Here is a 19,657-nt window from a genome sequence, read left to right as displayed (position 1 = left end):
AGCCACTAAGACAGCCACAATCCCTTGCAATTGATCTTGGAAGTTTTTCCTTTATTATTATTGTGTATGTGAGTGCTCTCACACCTGAGCCACAGCATGCAGAGAGGGTTCAGACGGTAATGTGGAACCGTGTCGCTCCTGGCACATTTACACAGGTTCCAGGAATTGAATTCAGGTCTCCAAACTTGTGCATAAAGCCCAGCTAGCCTGCCTGCAACTGATCTTTACCAGATTCATTTCGCATTTAAAAAGAACTGGTTTGTGTGAGGACTGGTATGGTGAGAAATGACGTCTTGAGGGCTCTGCGACCAGTGTCTCAGAACACTGCTCCCTAAAGCTGGGAAGCGAAAGGCCAGGAGACACAACCTGGGATCTGCGTTTTCGGCTTCTGAGGCCTGGTACCTGCTCAGCTCGTGGACCACAGCGCCTCCTGGTGGTCTGCCACAGAACCTTCAAGCGGGAACCCGGCGGTTCTAAACCACTGGTCCGCAAACGCAGTTCCTAAAAGGTTCTAAAGGATGCATTTTTCAACACGGGGAGCCAGACAAACACACACAGTTCCGCTGTTTGAGGTAAAATTATCGCCAAATGTTCCCGGGAGTAAGGAAATGGTGTCTCATAAAAACACTAAGGGGGATGATGCTGAGGAGACAGCTCACACAGTAAAGCGCTTGTTACACAAGCTTAGGACCTGAGAACCAATGTAAAATTCCAGCAGTGGCAGGCAGTGTGTGCTGGGGCTAAACCAACAAGGCTCATAGTTAAGAGCGCTCCCTGCGGGCTGGAGAGAAGGCTCTGGCGGTTGAGAACACTAACTGCTCTTCCGGAGGTCCTGAGTTCAATTCCCAGCAACCACGTGGTGGCTCACAACCATCTGTAATGGGATCTGATGCCTCTTCTGGAGTGTCTGAAGACAGCCACAGTGTTCTCATATAAATAAAATAAATAAATCTTTAATTTAATTTAATAAATCTTTAATTTAAGTCTCTCAGACTTAAATTTTAAAAAGCCCCCCTCTGGGAAGTGAGGCAGAGCTCACCGCAAGGTCTGCTGGTGACCTCCTTGGGCACCTGGGGAAGGTCACCAAGGTTGTCCTCTGGCTCAGCACACACCTGCATGCAAACATACACATATCTGCAGTCATATGCATCTCCACACACTGACCGTGAATGTCCAGGTAAGTACTCATAAAACTCCTAAAGTCTGGACTGCTGAGATGAGCCCCGAAGGCTACATGCTGAAGCCCGTGCTGGTGTTCGGGAGTGATGGATGGGACCAGTGAGGGGTGGGGTCTAGTGAAGAAACTGAAGTCACAGGGGATTGACCCCCAACAGGGATTTAGAACCCCGATCCCTCTCTCCTCCCAGAATACCTCTCAGTGAGTTCTGCCTCACCATATGCAACACACCATGACGTGCCTCATCACAAATACAGCCCAGAAACTGAAGCTGGTGAGCATGGACTGCAGCCTTGGAAGCTGTGAGTCTGCAGCACAGGTTAGTAATAACATCACCTGAAAACAGCTAAAAGAAAGGATTTCAGCTATTCGCTCCCTGCGGTATGTCTAAAGTGATAGTTATCATAGCTCACCGGCTTCTCCCTCATTTCTCAGTGAGCTCAGGTGGATTCAGGCTCCCATGCACATGTGGATCTGGTGGCCATCACAGGCTTCACTAGACAGAGAGTGAGTCAGCAACAGTGGAGCTTTCTGGAGGGTCTGGGGATGGAGCCTCAGGCTGCAAGGATGCTAGGCCAGCACCCCACCACTCCTATCCCCAGCCCATCCATGCAAGTTTAAGAAAAAAGTGGGGGCGGGGGAGAGAGAGATCTGGAAAGATGGCTCAGTGATTAGGACCACTGGTTGTTCTTCCAGAGGACCTGGGGCTAAAGTCACAGATGGTTATGAGCTGCCATTGTGGTTGCTGGGAACTTCTGGGGTTTGAATAAGCATGGCACACAGACATGCATATAAAATAAATACTTTTAAACGTTAAAAGAATTAATTCCTATATCCTTGAAGAGCTTACAGATATGGTTTCAAGATTCTATTTCTTCTATAGTTTCCTGTAAGAGTAAGAAATTATTGAGCTGGTGGAGTGTGGTGGGCTGTGTATATAATGCCAGCATTCCAGGGGCTGAGGTAAGAGGATCTAAGACCTGCCTGGGCTACACAGTGAGGCTGTCAAAGGGTGGTGGGAAAACTAGACAGAATCAGGCGTTGGGGGCACATCTGCAGTCCCAGCACTGGGTACCAAGCAGGAGGGTCACTCAGTGCCAGACCAGCCTGGGCTGTAGACTGACACCCTGTCTCAAAAGGAGGGAAGGAGAGACTCCACTCATCCTAAGAGACACCAAACAGTACTGATCTAATTTGCTTGTCAACAAAGGGTAGCCAGAACTGATGATGGAGGATCTCAGTCATTGCCCAGGTGGCTAACCTTGCTCCTTAGCTCCAAGGTGAAACTCCAGGTGGGGAGTTTCAGCCACAGGACCACAGAAGCAGCTCAGATAACCCAGGCACACACTGTAGGACCCACTGGGGGTCTCTTTCTCCTCTCTCCTCACTCCTCTCCTTCCTCTCCCCTCTCTTTCTCTTCCCTCTTTCTTTCTCTCTTCCTCACTCCCTTCCTTCTTTCCTTCCTTTATTTTACAAAGGATTTGAGTGTGTGAGTGAGTGTGTGTGTGTGTGTGTGTGTGTGTGTGTGTGTGTGTGTGTGTGTGTGTGTGTGTGCTCACTGATACCCTTGGAGACCAGATCCCTTGGAGCTGGAGTCACAGGCATTTGTGAGCCACCTGAGGGGAGTGCTGCGATCTGAACCCCAGTCCTTATGATTGGGAAGAGTTCATGACCACTGAGCAAACCCTTAGCCTGCCTCAACAACCCCTTTATCTCTTTATGTTTTTAGAGAGAGGTTTGGTTTTGTTCAGTTGGAGGAGGGGTTGTTTTTTGAGACAAAATTTCATAGCCCAAGCTGACCTTCAGTTTTCTATGTAGCCAAGAACTCCTACCTCTGCATCTCCAATGCTGGACTTACAGATCTGCATCACCCACCACACCTGGGTTTCTGTGGTGCTGGGGTAGAACACAGGACCTAGTACAAGCTGGGCCAGTGCTTCACCAAGACACAGCACCGGTCTTTGGGGGGTTTTGTTTGGTTTTTCTTTAAAACAGGATTTTGCTCTGCAGACCAGGCTGGCCTGAAATTTTCTATGTAGTTGAAGATGATCTTGAATCTCTGATCCTCCTGCCTCCACTTCCCAGCTGCTGGGATGGCAGGAGTGGGCTTACCATGCCGGGGGAAGAGCAAGGGAAACGGAGAGCAGAGAGGGCTTTAAACAACAGAAAAGTTTAGTGAAACCTGAAATTCCAGCAATTCTGACTTAGAATATAATCTCCAAAGAACTGAAGGGGGTGTCCGAGGGGACACTTGTATACCCATGCTTAGTGTGGCTTCATACACAGAAGGGAGCCAGCATGAGTCCCATTGCTAGGTGGGCAGGTAAGAGGTGCAACAGTCTAGAGATACAAAGGAATATTACTCAGCCTTAAAAGAGAAAGATGGACTGGGAGGATGGTTCAGTGGTCAATTCTCGGACATGAGGACCAGGCATAGTGGTGCACACCTGAAATCCCAGCACTGGGAGGTCATGGGCTCCCTGAGGCTCCCTGCCTGACCAGCCTTGGCAAATTCCTGATCAGACAAGAACACCTGAGGTTCACCTTCACACACACACACACACACACACACACACACACACACACACACGAGGCAGACAAATCCACACACAAAGGAAGGGAACTTTAGCCCAGCCTGGTAGCACACACCTGCAATCCCAGCACTTGGGAGGCAGAAGAAAGGGGAAAGGAGAGGAGGGGAAGAGGGGAGGGGAGAGCCAGTAAGGACGTCCTGATATGGTTACTCCACAGCACAGACGATCTAGTCAGAGCGATGGCTACTCAGAGACTCCATTCCTAGGAGCTCCTAGATCAATAGCCTCAAGGGCCAGTGGCCAGTGCTGTATAAGGGACCCACTTCCAGATCTGGGTCTGGATTTTGATGTTTCTGAAGCCACTGCTTGTTCAGCTGTGTGCTCTGTGTACTTCTCCATCATAAAAACAGAGCTGATGATCAAACATAGCACAGAGCATCACCCACATCCCCACCCCCCAAAGAGATCAGGTCGTGTGCGTTAGAGATGGACTGAAGTTTATAAAGGCAGTTAAGGGCTGAGATTTGCTTTTAAATTCTCAGAAAATAAGGGGGGGGGCATGGTCTTGTGGCCTGAGCCTGAAGATCCTAGTGAGTGTTGAATGTGATCATAGACTTGTGGGGTTCCAGCAACTTATACTGCACTGAACATGTCCAGAATAAGACAAAGAAGAACCCAGAGGGAAGGCAAAGTCCACAGCAGGAGGTTAGCTGCAGTTGAACTTGGAGCCAATGTCTCGTTCCAGTTACCACAAGTGCTCTGAGGACATTTGAGAATGAAAGCTTGCTCTAAGCTTCCTGCTCATAAGGGCCTTGCTGCAGGGGAAGCCACAGCAGAGTCTGTGGCAGCCACTCACACTGCACCTCCAGGGAAGAGCAGAGAGGGATGACTGAGGCCTGTGTGCTGGCCCTCTGTCTGCTTTCTCCTTTTTACAGTTTGGGGACCCATGAAGGTCAAGAAAGGAAGCCATCTGCAGGGGGAGGACCCTACATTTCAGTCCACAAAGCCAAGACAATCCCCGGGAGGCCCTTCTCCCTGGTGACTCTAGATTCTGTCAAGTTGACAGTCAGTGCTAACCCTGGCACTCAGGCCTGGAATCCAGAGACTGCAGGATCACAAGGTAACACCTGCCCGTGCATCAGGATCCACTTCCAGCAATAACTCAGCATGCAGGAAGCAGACACAGGCAGCGCTCTGTGAGGCTGAGGCCAGCCTGGCCTACCTAGCAGGTTCCAGGACAGCCAGGCCTACATAGAGTGCCCCTGTCTCCAAAAAAGAGAAAAGAAAGAGAGAGAGAGAGAGAGAGAGAGAGAGAGAGAGAGAGAGAGAGAGAGAGAGAGGGGGGGGGGAGGGAGGGAGAGAGAGGAAAAAAACAAAAGAGAAAAAGAATTTTTTTTAAAAGAATAGAAAGAAAATTTGCTGCCTCAAAAGCAACAAACAAAATTTCTTCAAAATACTATATATTTTATGGATATCCCCATTTCCATTTTAATTCACATGATATGTTTAGCAGAATATATCTATAAATAAACAAAGTAAATACCCAGGGATGTGCTGAAAAATTGTCTTCTTGGCAGGAGTAGAAAACAGTGGAAGAATACCTGACTAGAATACTCTAGAATACCTGACCTCCACATCCACACCACCCCACACCGCTCTCCAAGTGCTTGCTCACAAAATAAATACAATCTATTAAAATGTGTTTTACAAAAACCACTTTCTTGGGCTAGTGAGATGGCTCAGTGGATATGAGCACGGATTGTTTTTCTGAAGGTCCTGAGTTCAAATCCCAGCAACCACATGGTAGCTCACAACCATCCACAATGAGATCTGACGCCCTCTTCTGGTGTGTCTGAAGTCAGCTACAGTTTACTTATTTATAATAATAAATCTTTGGTCTGGAACGAGCAGGGACTGAGCGAGCAGGGCTGACTGGAGTGAGCAGAGGTCCTAAAAAATTAAATTCCCAACAATCACATGAAGGCTCACAACCATCTGTACAGCTACAGTGTACTCACATACATAAAATAAATAAATAAGTCTTAAAAAGAAAAAACAAAAACAAAACAAAACACTTTCTTGGCCCTAAAAGTTTCTTTCCTGAGTCAGGTGGTGGTGGCACACACCTTAAATCCCAGCACTCTGGAGACAGAAGCAGGAGGATCTCTGTGAGTTTGAGGCCAGCCTGGTCTACAAAGAAAGTTCTAGGACAGCCAGGACTACACGGAGAAACCCTGTCTCCAAAAGGCGGGGGGGGGGGGGGGGGGGGGAGCGGCGGGGAATCTTCTTGCTGAAAGTCTGTGCGAATACTCATTGCAACCTTTTAAAGGTCTCATTGCTTCTGAGAAAAAAAAGCAAGAAGAGCATGAATGCGGAGAGACCGAAGAGGAAGGGTGGGGAGAAGCCCTGGAGAGGCACAATCTAGGTGCTTTGGTTACTAGTGAAGGACGGATTGGATGGGTTGGACAGTGAGTGTGTGGGTGGAGGAGGGAGAGGCAAAGTAGGCGAACGTGGGAAGACATATGGTTGGGGTAACTGATGCATGGGTAGACATACTGAGTGAACAGGTGGACACATGCATGGGAGGAAAGCCGGATACATGGCAACACCTAAGGGTGAGGAACGCGGGTCAGTTTGCCGCCGCCCATAGATGCTCAGACATACCACCAGGTGTCGCCATAACCTTAGGAACTACCTCAGAGGGCACGTCAAGTAGGCCTGCTTCACATCCAGCCATAACCTTAGGAACTACCTCAGAGGGCACTTCAAGTAGGCCTGCTTCACATCCAGCCTACCAGACGTGCTCAGGCCCACCTTGCATTCGTTCCCGCCCATCAGCACCCACAGGCTTCCCCTTCTCCAGGAACAGTGGCAGCTGCAGATAAGCAGGGTGACCACACACACGCAGCCTCCCTGGGATGGCAGGGTATGAAGACTGAGGGACTTAAACTGGTTCCTGTCTTGCTAGCATCAGCGGCTCCTGCTGTTACTCATGGGTACATCACAGCCATCAGTGTCAGCCCAGGAAACCACCCCAGCTTTACACCTTTGAAATAAAATGTTATTAAGCCCTAGCAATCCGCTTAGAGATGCAGTGGCAAAGGGATTGTTTGTAGTTGAACCTTTCTCCAAACCACTTCCCATTAGCTATCAGCGTAGCTCGTTCCCTCACAGCTGGGCCAGAGTACCTCTGAAGGCAGAATTTCCCAGCCTTTCCCAACATGCCCCACCTCCCCGCACCCTACCCAAGTCCCCAGAGAAAGCACTTGTCCCCTCTGCCAGTCCTTTCTGGCTCCACTGCGCACAAGGGATCCGGGTCTTTTACAAAGCCGGTTCAGAGTATTCCAGGCAACCTTAAGGCAGAGGGTTGATGGACTGTCAAGGGACAACTGGAGTCACCCACACCATATCAGCGCATTCTATCCCCTGAAGCTTGCCAGTTCAGGCTTGGCTGGCCCACAAGCCCCGCACAGCTCCCTTACAGCCTGCCCCGTGAATACTCACTCCCACTCTTTCCTTCTGGCCTGAGGGGTGCTGTGCATTTTGTGCGCCTGGTGGGCCAAGATGACATCCCGGTGGTCCACCACGCCACCACGCCGTTTCAGAGTTGGCCCCTCGAGGCTTCCGCTCATCTGCTGTGACCACGGGACATGCAGAGTCCTGGATGAGCCTGCCAGGGTGCAGTCCGTGCCTGGGTACCTTGGGCTGTGCAGGAGCTCATGACTGAGGGGAGAAAGCATGGGGTCAGAGCCCCAAGAGGCCCTCGGCATCCATGGGCCTCGCTCAGATATCCCAGGAGAGGAAACTGGAGGGAGAGAGGAGACAAGGAGAGCAGAGTGAGAGAAACTGAGGGGAGGCCAGGGCTGTGCGCGAGCAGGTGTGAACAGCAGAGGCCACCCCACCCTGCGCCCGGAAGTTCAGCGCCCCAGGCCCGGCTGCCAGGATTGAGTATTCCCTTGGCAACTGGGGGGCAGGAAAGACACTTCTAGCAGTTGCCGGGCAACACAGGCCATGGGTTGAAAGGGCGCAAGGGTGTGGCTGATGCTAAGCAATAGAACTACCTAGCTCCAGATCGAACTGGGGTGGGGTGGGGAGGGGTGGGGGAGGGGTGCTTTCTCACATCTAGATGCTCCCTTCTGCAAAGTGGACCCTCTAAAGCCCTTGCTTTCTGTGCTCTGGACCTGCGTCCAGTGGACTTCAGATCCCTGATGGCAAGTTCAAACTCAGTTGCACTGGACCAAGAGGCTGGTCCTGATCTGCTTCCTGTGTAGTTAGAAAGCACACCGAGAGCCTGTCTGTTAGTTTCTTTGTCTCGATGTTTTATTTATTATATTCATGTGTTTGCAGTGTGCATGGGGCACTGGTATGTGCATATATGTATGCGGAAGCCAGAGATCAACATTAGGTGCTATTCCTCAGGGGCTACCACCTTAGTTTTTTAGACAGAGTCTCTCACTGGCCTGGAATAGAGTAGACTATGCTAGCTGACCAGTGAGCCTAGTCTAGTCTGCCTGTCTCTGCCTCCCCAGCATCATGATTCTAGCTTGTACCACCATGCCTGGCCTCTGTCCCCACCCCCACCCCCACCCCCGACATGACACACACACCCTAGGGATTGAACTCAGGTCCCAATATACTAAGCTATCCCCCTAGCCCTTTATTTTCTTCTTGTTGTTATTTAAATTGTGTGTGTGTGTCTGTGTCTGTGTGTGTGTGATGGGTGTATGGGTGTGCCGTGGGCCATCTGTACTGATCAGAGGACAATGCTGTAGGCATCAGTTCTCTCCCTCCATCCTTGGGCTCCAGAGACTGAGCTCAAGCTATCAGGCTTGGTAGCAGTGGCCTTTACCCACAGAGCCATCCTATACCTTTCCGATTTTGCTGTTTTTTTATGTGCACGAGTGTTTTTCCATGCAGTCTGTGCATTGTCTGTGTACACACCCTGGGAGGTAAGAAGATGGTGCTGGATCCCCTGAAATGGGATCCTGCCCATTGTTAACCACTATGTGGGTGTGGTGTGAACTCCAGTCCTCTGCAGGAGCAGCCAGAGCCTTTAGCCACGGAGTCATTTCTCCAGTCCCTATTTTACTAATTTTTGAGGCTGTCTCACCTTGCTGCCAAGGCTAGGCTGAAACTCACAATCTTCTACCTGAGCCTGGACAGTGCGAGGCTTATACATACGCACCACCATGCCAGCTCTTTAATCTGTTACTTTGTCCTTGGTTTAATTCTATTTACTTGCAGTATGGAGGCAGAGTCGGAGCACACCACGCAAGGACTCGACTCCCAGCTCTTTTTCACTTTCTGTTTCGCCAAGTTTGTCATGAAACTTATTCTTGTAGCCCAGGCTGGCCCCAAACTTGTGATTCTCCTGCCTTAGCCTCTTGAAAAGCTGGTATGGCAGACAGGCCTGTACTGTCAGCCTGGCTTTTTTTATTTGTCACCACAGACTTACAGAGACTGGAGACATAATCCTACAGACGCCAAAGTCTCTCTAGGTGACCTTGGACACCTAGAGTGTGAATGTGGCTGGCACACTCTATTGTTTAGGAAGAAAATCACATGTGGGTGTTCAGTACAGACTCAACCATGGGCACTGAAAGCTTTCCCCTGCCCATGGGGGCTCTGTGTGCCCTGGCCTGTGTTGAAGCTGCTGGTCGGTCCTTCTCCACAGTGAGTGCAGAACACCAGCAGGCCAGGGGAAGCTGTTGTTTAAGATGCGATCTTACCATGTAGCCCAGCTTGCAGTGATCTCCCGAGCCTGGATTACTGATGTGTGCTGCCTCATCTGGCTTTATGTGGGGCTCGCAGAAAGGGTTTATTATAGCATTATAGGGTTTTATCATGCCTTGTGCATGCTGGGCAAGTATTACATCAAACTGAACTACATCCCCAGCTCATAAATTACCTATTTAACAGATTCTTTCTCCAAATATAGCCATTTGAAGGTACTTGGAATTACACTTGAATATACTAATTTCATGTGGCATTCAGTTTAGCCTTTAATGAAGAGTTGATGTGACATGTTGGGTGATCCAGCAACATATTAAATAGAGCCCAGAGAAGGCCACTGTGGAGGGGACCGCCAAGCGGGGGCCTGAAGGTGATGCAGAAATCATGCAGTATTTGAAGGAAGGGCTTTCCAGCCACCTGAAACAGTATAAGCAGAGGCCTTGAGGCAGAACTGTGTGGGGTTTGCTCAAAGACCAAGCAAAGGCCCAGGAAAACAACTGAGCAAAGAGAGGAGCAGAGAACATGAGTGGAGCCTACAAGGTGTCACAGACCACAGGGAAGACTTCTCTTAGTTCTCAGGACATGTGATACTTGCTGCTTGGAATCCACCCTTTCTCATGGCATTTTTTTTTCAAGCCCAGAGTTCTCAGAATCAACTGGAAATTTGGCACAAGTGAAGAATGCAATTAGGAAGTTTCTCACACAAACACAAGCGACTCCAGCATCCATGAATTTTCTGTACATATAATCTCAGAGAAGCAAGTAGCCCGATCGCAAGGTCCCCACTGCAGGAAGCCAGGCCTCCCTACTCCCTGTTGTGCTCTTTCTCAAGTTCCATTGTAATTGTGTGACAAGTGCAGGAACCCTCCAATCTCTTTTCAAATCCTGGAACTTGTAGGGTTTAATAGATCCTGACCTGCAACCTCCCTCTGTACTGTGAGCATCTCTGAAGGCTTTTGTGATTGAGCCAAATACTTTCCTACTTGTGGGGCAGTCGGCTGTGCACAGACAGCCTGGTCTCCAGTCGAGCATAGGTCTTGAACCCCGGGGGATCCAATGGGTGGTGATTTCCACCTACATGGGACAGAAGGTGTTCAATCATGTCTCCCGGACCCCTGGCTCCTGTCGAAGTTACTGCCCCCACATCCCCCACAGGAGAGGTGTGTGACTATCAGTCACACAGACAATGTCCCAAGATCCTGACATTCTGGCTAGACTCCACCCCCACAGTTACCTGACTGTAGCCAGGTATGCTCCTCCCCATAGTTACCTGGCAACAACAAAATAGCCCAGCCCACTATAAGAGGGGCTGCTTGGCCCCTCCTCACTCTCTTTAAGCTCTCACCTTTCCTCCTCTCTAGCCCTTCTTCTCTCTATTCCCCCCCCCCCAATGTGGCCATGCCTGGCCTCTCTCTCTTTCTACCTTCTCTCTTTCTCCCTGCCTTTCTACAATAAAGCTCCAAAACCATAGACTGTTTCTGTTCATCAAGGCCCGCTGTGCTTGAATGATGGGATAGCTTTCCTCTAATGAGCCAAGTCTAACCTCCCGCTGGAAGGCCTTCCTATGCTCCAGCCACGGACCTGACCAAAGACTCTTGCTCTCGTGGGAACCACCCAGCGCCCCCTTTCCCCCTTTCCTCTCCTCCCTTTGGCCTGGGGGCTGACTGAGCAGCCCTCTGGGACTCCTATTCTGTTCTCAGCTCTTCCACAGTCCAAAGGTGTCTGGGATGCCCAAGGCTGAAAACCTGGAACCTAGGACTGTGCCCCCACCCCCCACCATCCGCCAAGCTGGGGTTTAGTGGCTTCACACAGCCACTCATCTGGGGCCTCGTGCAAAGCAAGCAGCAGCCCTTCCGCATCTACCCGCCTAGAGCACTGGAACTCTGGTGGGACTCAAGTCGCCCCCCCACTCCCTTTATTTTCCTGGTGCCCACTGCCCCGCACCTACTGTCCTTGAAAAAAAAGAGTACCATTCTTTTAAGAAACACCAGCTATTTTGCAGACGTGTAACTGGGCGGAAGGCATAGATCTCAGGCTCACTGATCCCTCGCTGTGATGTTCCAGTCACTGACAGAATGGTCTGTCCCTGCTAACTAACCTTACTGACCCTTACAGATGAGACTCTCACAGGTGCAGTGTGCTGTGGAGTATTTATCTCTTCCTGCGTTAAACAGAAAAGAGGAGGAGAGAGGGATCATGGCTCAGTAGCAGAAGGCCTGCCTCATTTCCCCCAGTGAGAGGCTAGGGACATGACACAAAGGTAGAGCCCTTGCCTAGCACATGCAAGGTTCTGTCTCCAGCAAAAAGGGGAGGGAAAGGAGTGGATGATAGATAAACTGAACGTTCCTTAACATTCCTAGGAACAAGTACTCCTTAGAAAAGTGCATTGCATCTTGCAAGCCCTCACTGGGCATCTGGACCCTTCTTCAGTAGAAAGGAGACATGGTATACCCCGAAGGACACACAACCTATTATCACCCAGGACACCATCACCCAGGACATCATCACCCAGGACACCACCACCCAGGACACCACCACCCAGGACACCACCACCCAGGACATCACCACCCAGGACACCACCACCCAGGACATCACTACCCAGGACATCACCACCCAGGACACCACCACCCAGGACACCACCACCCAGTACACCATCACCCAGTACATCACCACCCAGGACACCATCACCCAGGACACCATCACCCAGGACATCACCACCAGCTATAGAGGGACCTGCAGGCTTTCATTTTAAGCTACAGAATTACCAAGGGACCATGATACAAATGCTGTCCCTCAGTGTCCCCAGGAGCTTGCTTCCCGAACCCATGCTGGTCCTGCGGCACAGGTGTTCAAGTCCTCTCTACAAAACCCAATCTTGTCCTCCTGCCGTCTGTCAGCAGCAGCTACATACAACTTGCATTCTGACATCGATGGTGTGCCAATAGCTGCTAGTGTGTACTGTTCAGGGCAGAGTGATGGAGACAAAGTGTGTACATATCCACTACAGATGCCATGTAAATATAAAAGCGACGTCAGGAGAGCCCACACAGGTTAAGAGTCCTGTTCTTCCCAGCACCCATGGCGAGTGTGGTTGCTGGAACTCCAGTTCCAGGCCCTCTTCTACACTCAGCAGACACCTGCATTCACACATGCACATGCCTGCCAGCTCGCTCACACACACACACACACACACACACACACACACACACACACACACAAATACATAATTTAAAGTTATAAAACACATCTATAAATAATAAACAAATTTGAGACAGGGGCCTCAAACAGCCCAAGCTATCCTTGAACGCACTATGTATTCAAAATGACCATGATTTCCTGATCCTCCTGCCTCCAGTCTCCCAAGCACCCGACTTATGTTGTGCTGTGTGGTAGAACCCAGTATCCTGCCACATTGAACCAAATCCCAGCCTTTTAAAACCGTTTCGGTCCATGATTGGCTGGCTCCAAAGACAGGGAAGCTGTCAGCAGAGAGGGTGGGCAGGGTGCAGAGTCTTGAGCCTTCAGGGTGATCTGGATCCGGAGATGGCAGTGACCTTGGGCTATGAAAGGTAGACCCTGGAGTTTGGAATTTGTGCAAGCAGGAGTAAGGCACCTTCAATGTCTGGGAAAAGCTATTCCAGAAAGGTCAACCGGGTACCCCACCCCCCCATGAGCTGGGCAACAGCTGTCCTGTGTGTACACACAGGAGACAAACAACCGTTGGCCACCAGCAGATACTCCCCAGCTGGAGCTGGCCCAGGCACCTGCAGGCCTGGTGAGCAGGTGTGCAAATCTTACCAACTGTGTTTGCCCAACAGACAAAAGGACAAAGCACATGGGTGTGCCTCACCTAGGGACAGCTGGATGGGAGAGGAGACAATAAGGAGAGAAAATAAGCTGGAGGCCATACAGCGTGGATGTGACAGCCTCACAGGACAGACCATGTGTGCTAGGCATAGGTCAGGTTCATCACCTGCCCATATGACAGACATGAGGCTCACGCCTGAGATAGGGCTAATGCCCATTGCCAAGTCTGGACCTCCTGTGTCCTACAGCAATCCGACGGCTCCTGAAGATATGCCTACAGCCTGACACTATCAGAGATTCGGGAAGAGGAGAGTTGGACCATAGGGAGAGCTGGGGCCACTATTGTGGCCTCTTCTTTCCCACGTGCACAGGGACGAATGTCCTTCACCACAGGGTCAGGGAGGGGACCAGACCCTGACTGACTGAGAGAGCTAATGGTTCATCAGGGCAGACTCCACATGCTTGTTTGGGAATGTGTGATGCTCCTGAAAGGTGGTGGGAAAGCAGAAGCATCTACTCCATTCTTCCACGAGGAGGTAAGAAGGGCTGTGGGAGCAAGAGAGCCGCCTTGGCATTCAGGGTGCTCGCTGCAACGAACGCTCTGCACTGCCTTAGTCCAGCCTTTGCTCCAGCCCCATTCCTCTCCTGCTCCCCGCCCCCAGCTCTCACCGGCATCCCCTCTCTCCTCTGTTTTCCACTCTCTCTTTTCTTCCTACTTTCTCTCTCCTCTTTCTCCCTCCCCTCTCTCCCTCCGTGGGGAGCAGAGGAGTCCTTGAGGGAATGAAGTCCTGAGTGGATGCGTGCTGTGGATATGGGCACACCCATGATCAGGACTGAAATGCCCCAGACCCATGGGAAGATGGCAAAGCTTACCCAGGGTGAAGCTCAGAAGGATGGCGAAGGCTTCCTTGGGTCTGAGTGTGAATATTGACAGCTGTACAGAAAATGCCCATAGTAGCTTTTCTCCCCCTAGATGCTGACAGCCTTCAGACTGCTTCTACTGAGATTAGCTAAACCTGTCTCCTTCATATAATAACCCTGCCTCCTTGTGCGTATGAATGTAATAACCCTAGCTTCCCATGCAGTTGTATGCCGTAAACACTTTGCTCCTGTTGCGCTGTGTATAATAAACTCCCTAAGCTTCCAGGATGCTGCAGCTTCTCCATCAGAGACCAGTGTGCTCTGTCCTAGCTTTTCTGTGGGTCCCATCCCTGTGTTTGTCCTGTCTTCATTCCTTCCTGGCCAGCTCCTGTATTCTCTTTCTCTCCCTGCTCCCTCCCTAATTGCTCTCTCTCTCTTCCTCCATCCCTCCCTCTGTGTGTTAGAGTCTGGCTATGTTGGCTTGGCTGGCCTTGAACTCCTGGGATGGAGCCATTCTGATTCACCCTCCTGAACAGCTAGTAATACACCGTTCACCACTGCACCTAGCCAGTCTTTTGGATTGTTGTTGTTGTTGTTCAAATGTTGCAGCCAATGGCAGTACAGAGATCTGCCACCTGCTATACCATGAATTAATTCCTGGAGGAGACTTGCTGTTTTAAATACTGCACAATTTAAAGTTCCCTGAAGCACTAATACTCTCCTGGCAGAAACTAGTGTTTCATCATCTGAGTCTGTGCAGAGCGACCCCCTGACACCTGGCAGTGCATGCACAATGACCACAGGTTCTGCTCCTAGACAGTCAACCTCAGATCACATTTGGAAAAATGGCATCTGTGCCAAACAGGAGCAGACTTGTCTCCTTCCCTTATTGTCCAGATACTCAGAGTGGCACATGCTGGATGTCCTCCACCATCTGAAGACAAACATTAACTGCAAGATAAGATCTTATGCCAACTTACAGATGCTCCTGTATAGCTGCTTGTATTGTGAATGCTAATTACATTCCCCAAAACTAACACAAGTGTCTGTATGTAAGACACTGGGGGACTCTGCCCTCAATTGGTTCTGATTGGAGAAGAAGAAGAAGAAGAAGAAGAAGAAGAAGAAGAAGAAGAAGAAGAAGAAGAAGAAGAAGAAGAAGGAGGAGGAGGAGGAGGAGGAGGAGGAGGAGGAGGAGGAGGAGGAGGAGGAGAAGAAGAAGAAGAAGAAGAAGAAGAAGAAGAAGAAGAAGAAGAAGAAGAAGAAGAAGAAGAAGAAGAAGAAGAAGAAGAGGCAGCTTGCAGCCAAGGGCAGGGCAGAGGTGGTACTTGAGAATTTACAGAGAGGTAGAAAGAGAGGAGAGCCACCATGCCTGAGGAGAGTGTAGGACAGAGAGGTGTGGCTGCTATGGCAACCATGTGAAGGAGCCAGGAGAGAGTGGCCCAAGAGGGCTGCCTGACAGGGTCCAGGGCAGGCAAGATAGAATATGGGATATAGTAAGTAATAACTCAGGATTACCAGCTGTGGATTAACCACATGGAGGTTAGGAAGTGGCCCAGTCATTAAGCTGATTAAGGCATATCAAAATATAAAGGTTTTGTGTGTGTGTGTGTGTGTGTGTGTGTGTGTGTGTGTCTTTCATTTGGGAATGTAAACCTTTAGGGCATGTAGCAGGAATGTGCTGCCAGGATTTATATATAATAAATATTGTTACAGTCCTGGGGCATTGCAGACTTGGGGCATTGCAGACTTGGGTCTCTGAGGAGAGAGTGTGGAGTCTAGTGAGCACACATGTAATGGCTGATCTCGGTTGTCAAGTTGGCATCATCAGGATCATCTATAACCCCAGCAGCTGGGCACTCCTGGGAGGGTTTTCTTAATTGGATTATTTGAGGTGGGAAATCCCACCCTAAGTCTGGACCACACTTAACGGTGACAGCCCACAAAAGGGAACTTGGGAAAAGGAAGCCATTGACTTTTGCCTGCTTGCCCTCACTCCTGCTGGCAAGTTCATCTATCCTGTTGCCAGGGCATTCTTTCTCTGGTATTAGAACGAGCTTCTACAGGATTTCAGTGTAGACTAAAGACCAGGAGGAGCTCTCCAGAAATCTTGGAGGACTCCGGCACCAGACTGGGACTGCTGAGACACCCAGCCTTGTGGACTGAACAACTCCTGGGTCCTCAGCCTTTCCATAGTGAGACAGCCACTGTTGGACTAAGCCAGTCTGATAAGTCCTTTTTTTGATTGATAGATAGATATGAGAATATATTGACATATCAGAGATATATTCATTCTATCAGTTCTATTCCTTTAGAGAACCCTGACTAATGCAACACAGGTGTTCTTTAAATAGAGCATTTACTGAGATGGGAAACAGTTCAGTGGGAAAGAGCACTTGCTGCATAAGCACAGGGACCTGAGTTCAAATCCCCAGCATTCACTTAAAAAACAAAAAAGACTGGAGTGTCACTGAATGCCTGTAAACCTAGTGCTATGGGGAGACACAGGAGGCTCTCTGGGGCTTCGAACTTCCATCATAGCTCTAGGTTCAGTGAGATACCCTGTCTCTAAGGATAACATGGAGAGAGATAGAGAAGAATGCCCAAGATCCCCCATAGCTTCTGCATGTGCATGCACTATACACAGAAACACATGCACACATACACCACACATAACACACGTGTACCACACATATCTAAGACACATATACAAGACATATGTATGTACAACACACAAACAGCACATATATATACACAAACCCATATATGTTCATAAACCAAACACATATATACATGTACCACATACATGTGTACATATATCACACACATATGTACATATACCCTACACACAACATATATATGTACATATACCATATGAAACACATGCATGCACATAGAACACATGTGTACACACAATACAAAAGAGTGGAGTGTGTGTATTTGTATGTACATATGTGTGGGCTGTGATATGCATGTAGAGACCACAGGACAACTAGGGGGGGAGGATTTTCTCTTTCACCACATGGCTTCCAGGCATCAAACTCATCCTCAGCCTTAGTGGCAAGTGCCTTTACTCTCTGCGCCATCACACACGCCCCTCGTGTTTGGTTTCAGATATATATTCACAAGTTTTCTAATGTGAATAAACACTTAACAAGTGATCAAAAAATGTGTGCCCATTCTGTGTGTACACCTAAGCTGTGTGTGTGTGTGTGTGTGTGTGTGTGTGTGTGTGTTATGTATGTGTCTGTGTGTGTCTGTGTGTGTGTGCTCCTAAATACAAATGCCAGAGGATGACCTGGGGTAACCTGGTGTTTCATGCTTGCCCTGGGGATGGAGCCTCCCACTGACCATGAACCTGACTGCCAACCAGCCCCACCCATCTTTGTGTCTAATCTGCCACAGCACTGTAATCACATGCCATGGTTGGCTTTTCATGTGGTGCTGAGGATCTGAACGTAGGTCCTCGTGTTTGCACAGCTGCTGCATCTTGGGCACTGTAGAACTCATGCCCAGACAAGCATACAGCAAGGTGGAAGTGGGGGAAATCCGAATGAAATCCAGGTCAATGAGCACACACTCATGGCCTGGGGCAAAAGTCCCATGAGGACAGAGCTAAACAAACTGCCAGGCCAGATGGCAAAGGCTGAGCACCCGGCTGAGGCCAGCAGGAATCAGCTGAAGTGTGTGCCTAGTGAGGAGAAACCTGGTCACAGCTGGTGCACTTTCAATCCATGTCCCTGTCACCAGCCAGATGTATGGTCACAGTGTGCCTAGGACAGATGGGTACATGGGTAACCCCACCACATGGGACCTAAGTTCAGGAAAGAGAGAGGAGGGAGACCCCAGACTGCTCATGACATCTGAGCCCCTGTATCCTGCCCAGTTCTCCTTTCCTTCTTCCCACCCATCCACCCAGCAGCAACACATATTGAGCACCTGCTGTATACTGGGCTAAAGCTCTCACCTGGCACAAATCAACGTCACTTCCATGAATGCCCTGTCTTCTTTTTACCTCTATCCAGCTCAAGGCACACTGTCTCCTAAGCCACAGCCACTGGCTGCCTGCGCGTGGATGGATCTGCCCTTCCCCCAGCCTTGAGCTGGCTAAATCAGCTCTAGAAGGGTAGAGTCTTCTGCAGCTTCAGGCAAGAAGCACTACCTGCTGAGCAGCTGAGCTTGTCTTCCTGATCCTAGTAAAGTGGGGATGGGTCCCCCCCCACCGCATCCCTTTAAATTCAGACTTAAGAATTAAACATTGGGCTTTGATCAGAAACTCTGTCTTGGTCTCATTCCTCTTTTGTCCGTCCTTTCCATCCATCCCCAGCTCTCCTTTCAAGTACCCACTTCTCCGTGGCCGCTGGCGGCTACAGATGGAGGTTCTCTGTTCCTGCATCTCCCTTTCTGTGCCTCTTCTAAGCACAGAAGCCAGGCCCAGCCATGGATGCATTTCAGAGGCTATGAGGAGACACACACCTGGGATAACCTCAGCCAAGGGTGGGCAGGAACAAACAGCGATCCCCTTTTTCAAATCCACTGTGCCTGGGCTCTTTGCCAATGCCTGTCACTGCCTGCTGTGTATTCTTGGTAAATCACTGCACATCTCTGAGCCTGTTTTCTTATCCATAAAGTAGACACCGCAGCACATACTTCATAGAGTCATATGTAAGGGGGAAGTACAGTCACCTCTGCCTCCTCCAGTCCTGCACCAGAGCATTCGACCAGGCGTGATTTAAAACGGTTCTTTTTAAGTTGCGTCTGAGGCTCAGTAGGTAAAATACTTGCTACACAACATGAAGACCAGACTTCAGATCTCCACAACTCCACATAAAAGCTCTGTGGATGTGGTGACTGTGAAATCCCAGCCCTGGGAGGCGGAGCAATGGAAACAATGAGCAAGCTAGCAAGGGAGAGAAGCTGACTGGTGAGGTGCAGGCTTAGTGAGGAAGCAAGCAATGGAGGGCATCCACAGACATTCAAACACATGTGCACCTACACATGCCAGCACGTGTATCTACACCACACATACTAGATGACAGAGGGTAGACAGATAGATAGACCACACACACATACACACACACAAACACACATATATACACACACATAAACACGCACATACACACACACACACTAGATGACAGAGGGTAGACAGATAGATAGACCACACACACATACACACACACATACACACATAAACTAGATGACAGAGGGTAGATAGATAGGTAGACCACACACAAACACACACACACACACTAGATGACAGAGGGTAGATAGATAGATAGATAGATAGATAGATAGATAGATAGATAGATAGATAGATAGATAGATAGATAGACACCACACACACACATACACACACATACACACACAAACACACACACACACACACTAGATGACAGAGGGTAGATAGGTAGGTAGGTAGATAGATAGATAGATGGATAAGATAGAAAGATAAGATAATTTTAAGTTGCCTTTGAAGACTGGGGAGATAGACCAGTAGGCATCCATGAGAACCTGAGTCTCTTGCACCCACAGAAAAGCTGGG

General features: G+C 49.6%; 1 protein-coding gene across 30 annotated transcripts in view; it reads right to left on the bottom strand.

Moving 5' to 3' along the window:
- Positions 1 to 19,657, bottom strand: part of Cacna1a (calcium channel, voltage-dependent, P/Q type, alpha 1A subunit) — a 301,621-nt gene that overhangs the window by 275,911 nt on the left and 6,053 nt on the right. For all 30 annotated transcript variants that reach the window (XR_003947227.1, XR_003947223.1, XR_003947224.1 and 27 more), the window contains exon 2: positions 7,216 to 7,516. Coding sequence is in view for 23 of the 30 variants with exons in the window: in XM_006530609.3 (XP_006530672.1) it covers positions 7,216 to 7,481 (266 nt within the window). In the remaining 7 variants the exon portion in view is untranslated. The remainder of the gene's footprint in view (positions 1 to 7,215; positions 7,517 to 19,657) is intronic.

Source organism: Mus musculus, chromosome 8 (assembly GCF_000001635.26).
Source record: "Mus musculus strain C57BL/6J chromosome 8, GRCm38.p6 C57BL/6J".
Lineage (NCBI taxonomy): Eukaryota > Metazoa > Chordata > Mammalia > Rodentia > Muridae > Mus > Mus musculus.
The sequence above is the reverse complement of the archived record's forward strand: the minus strand, read 5'-3'. Positions and strand labels throughout refer to the sequence as shown.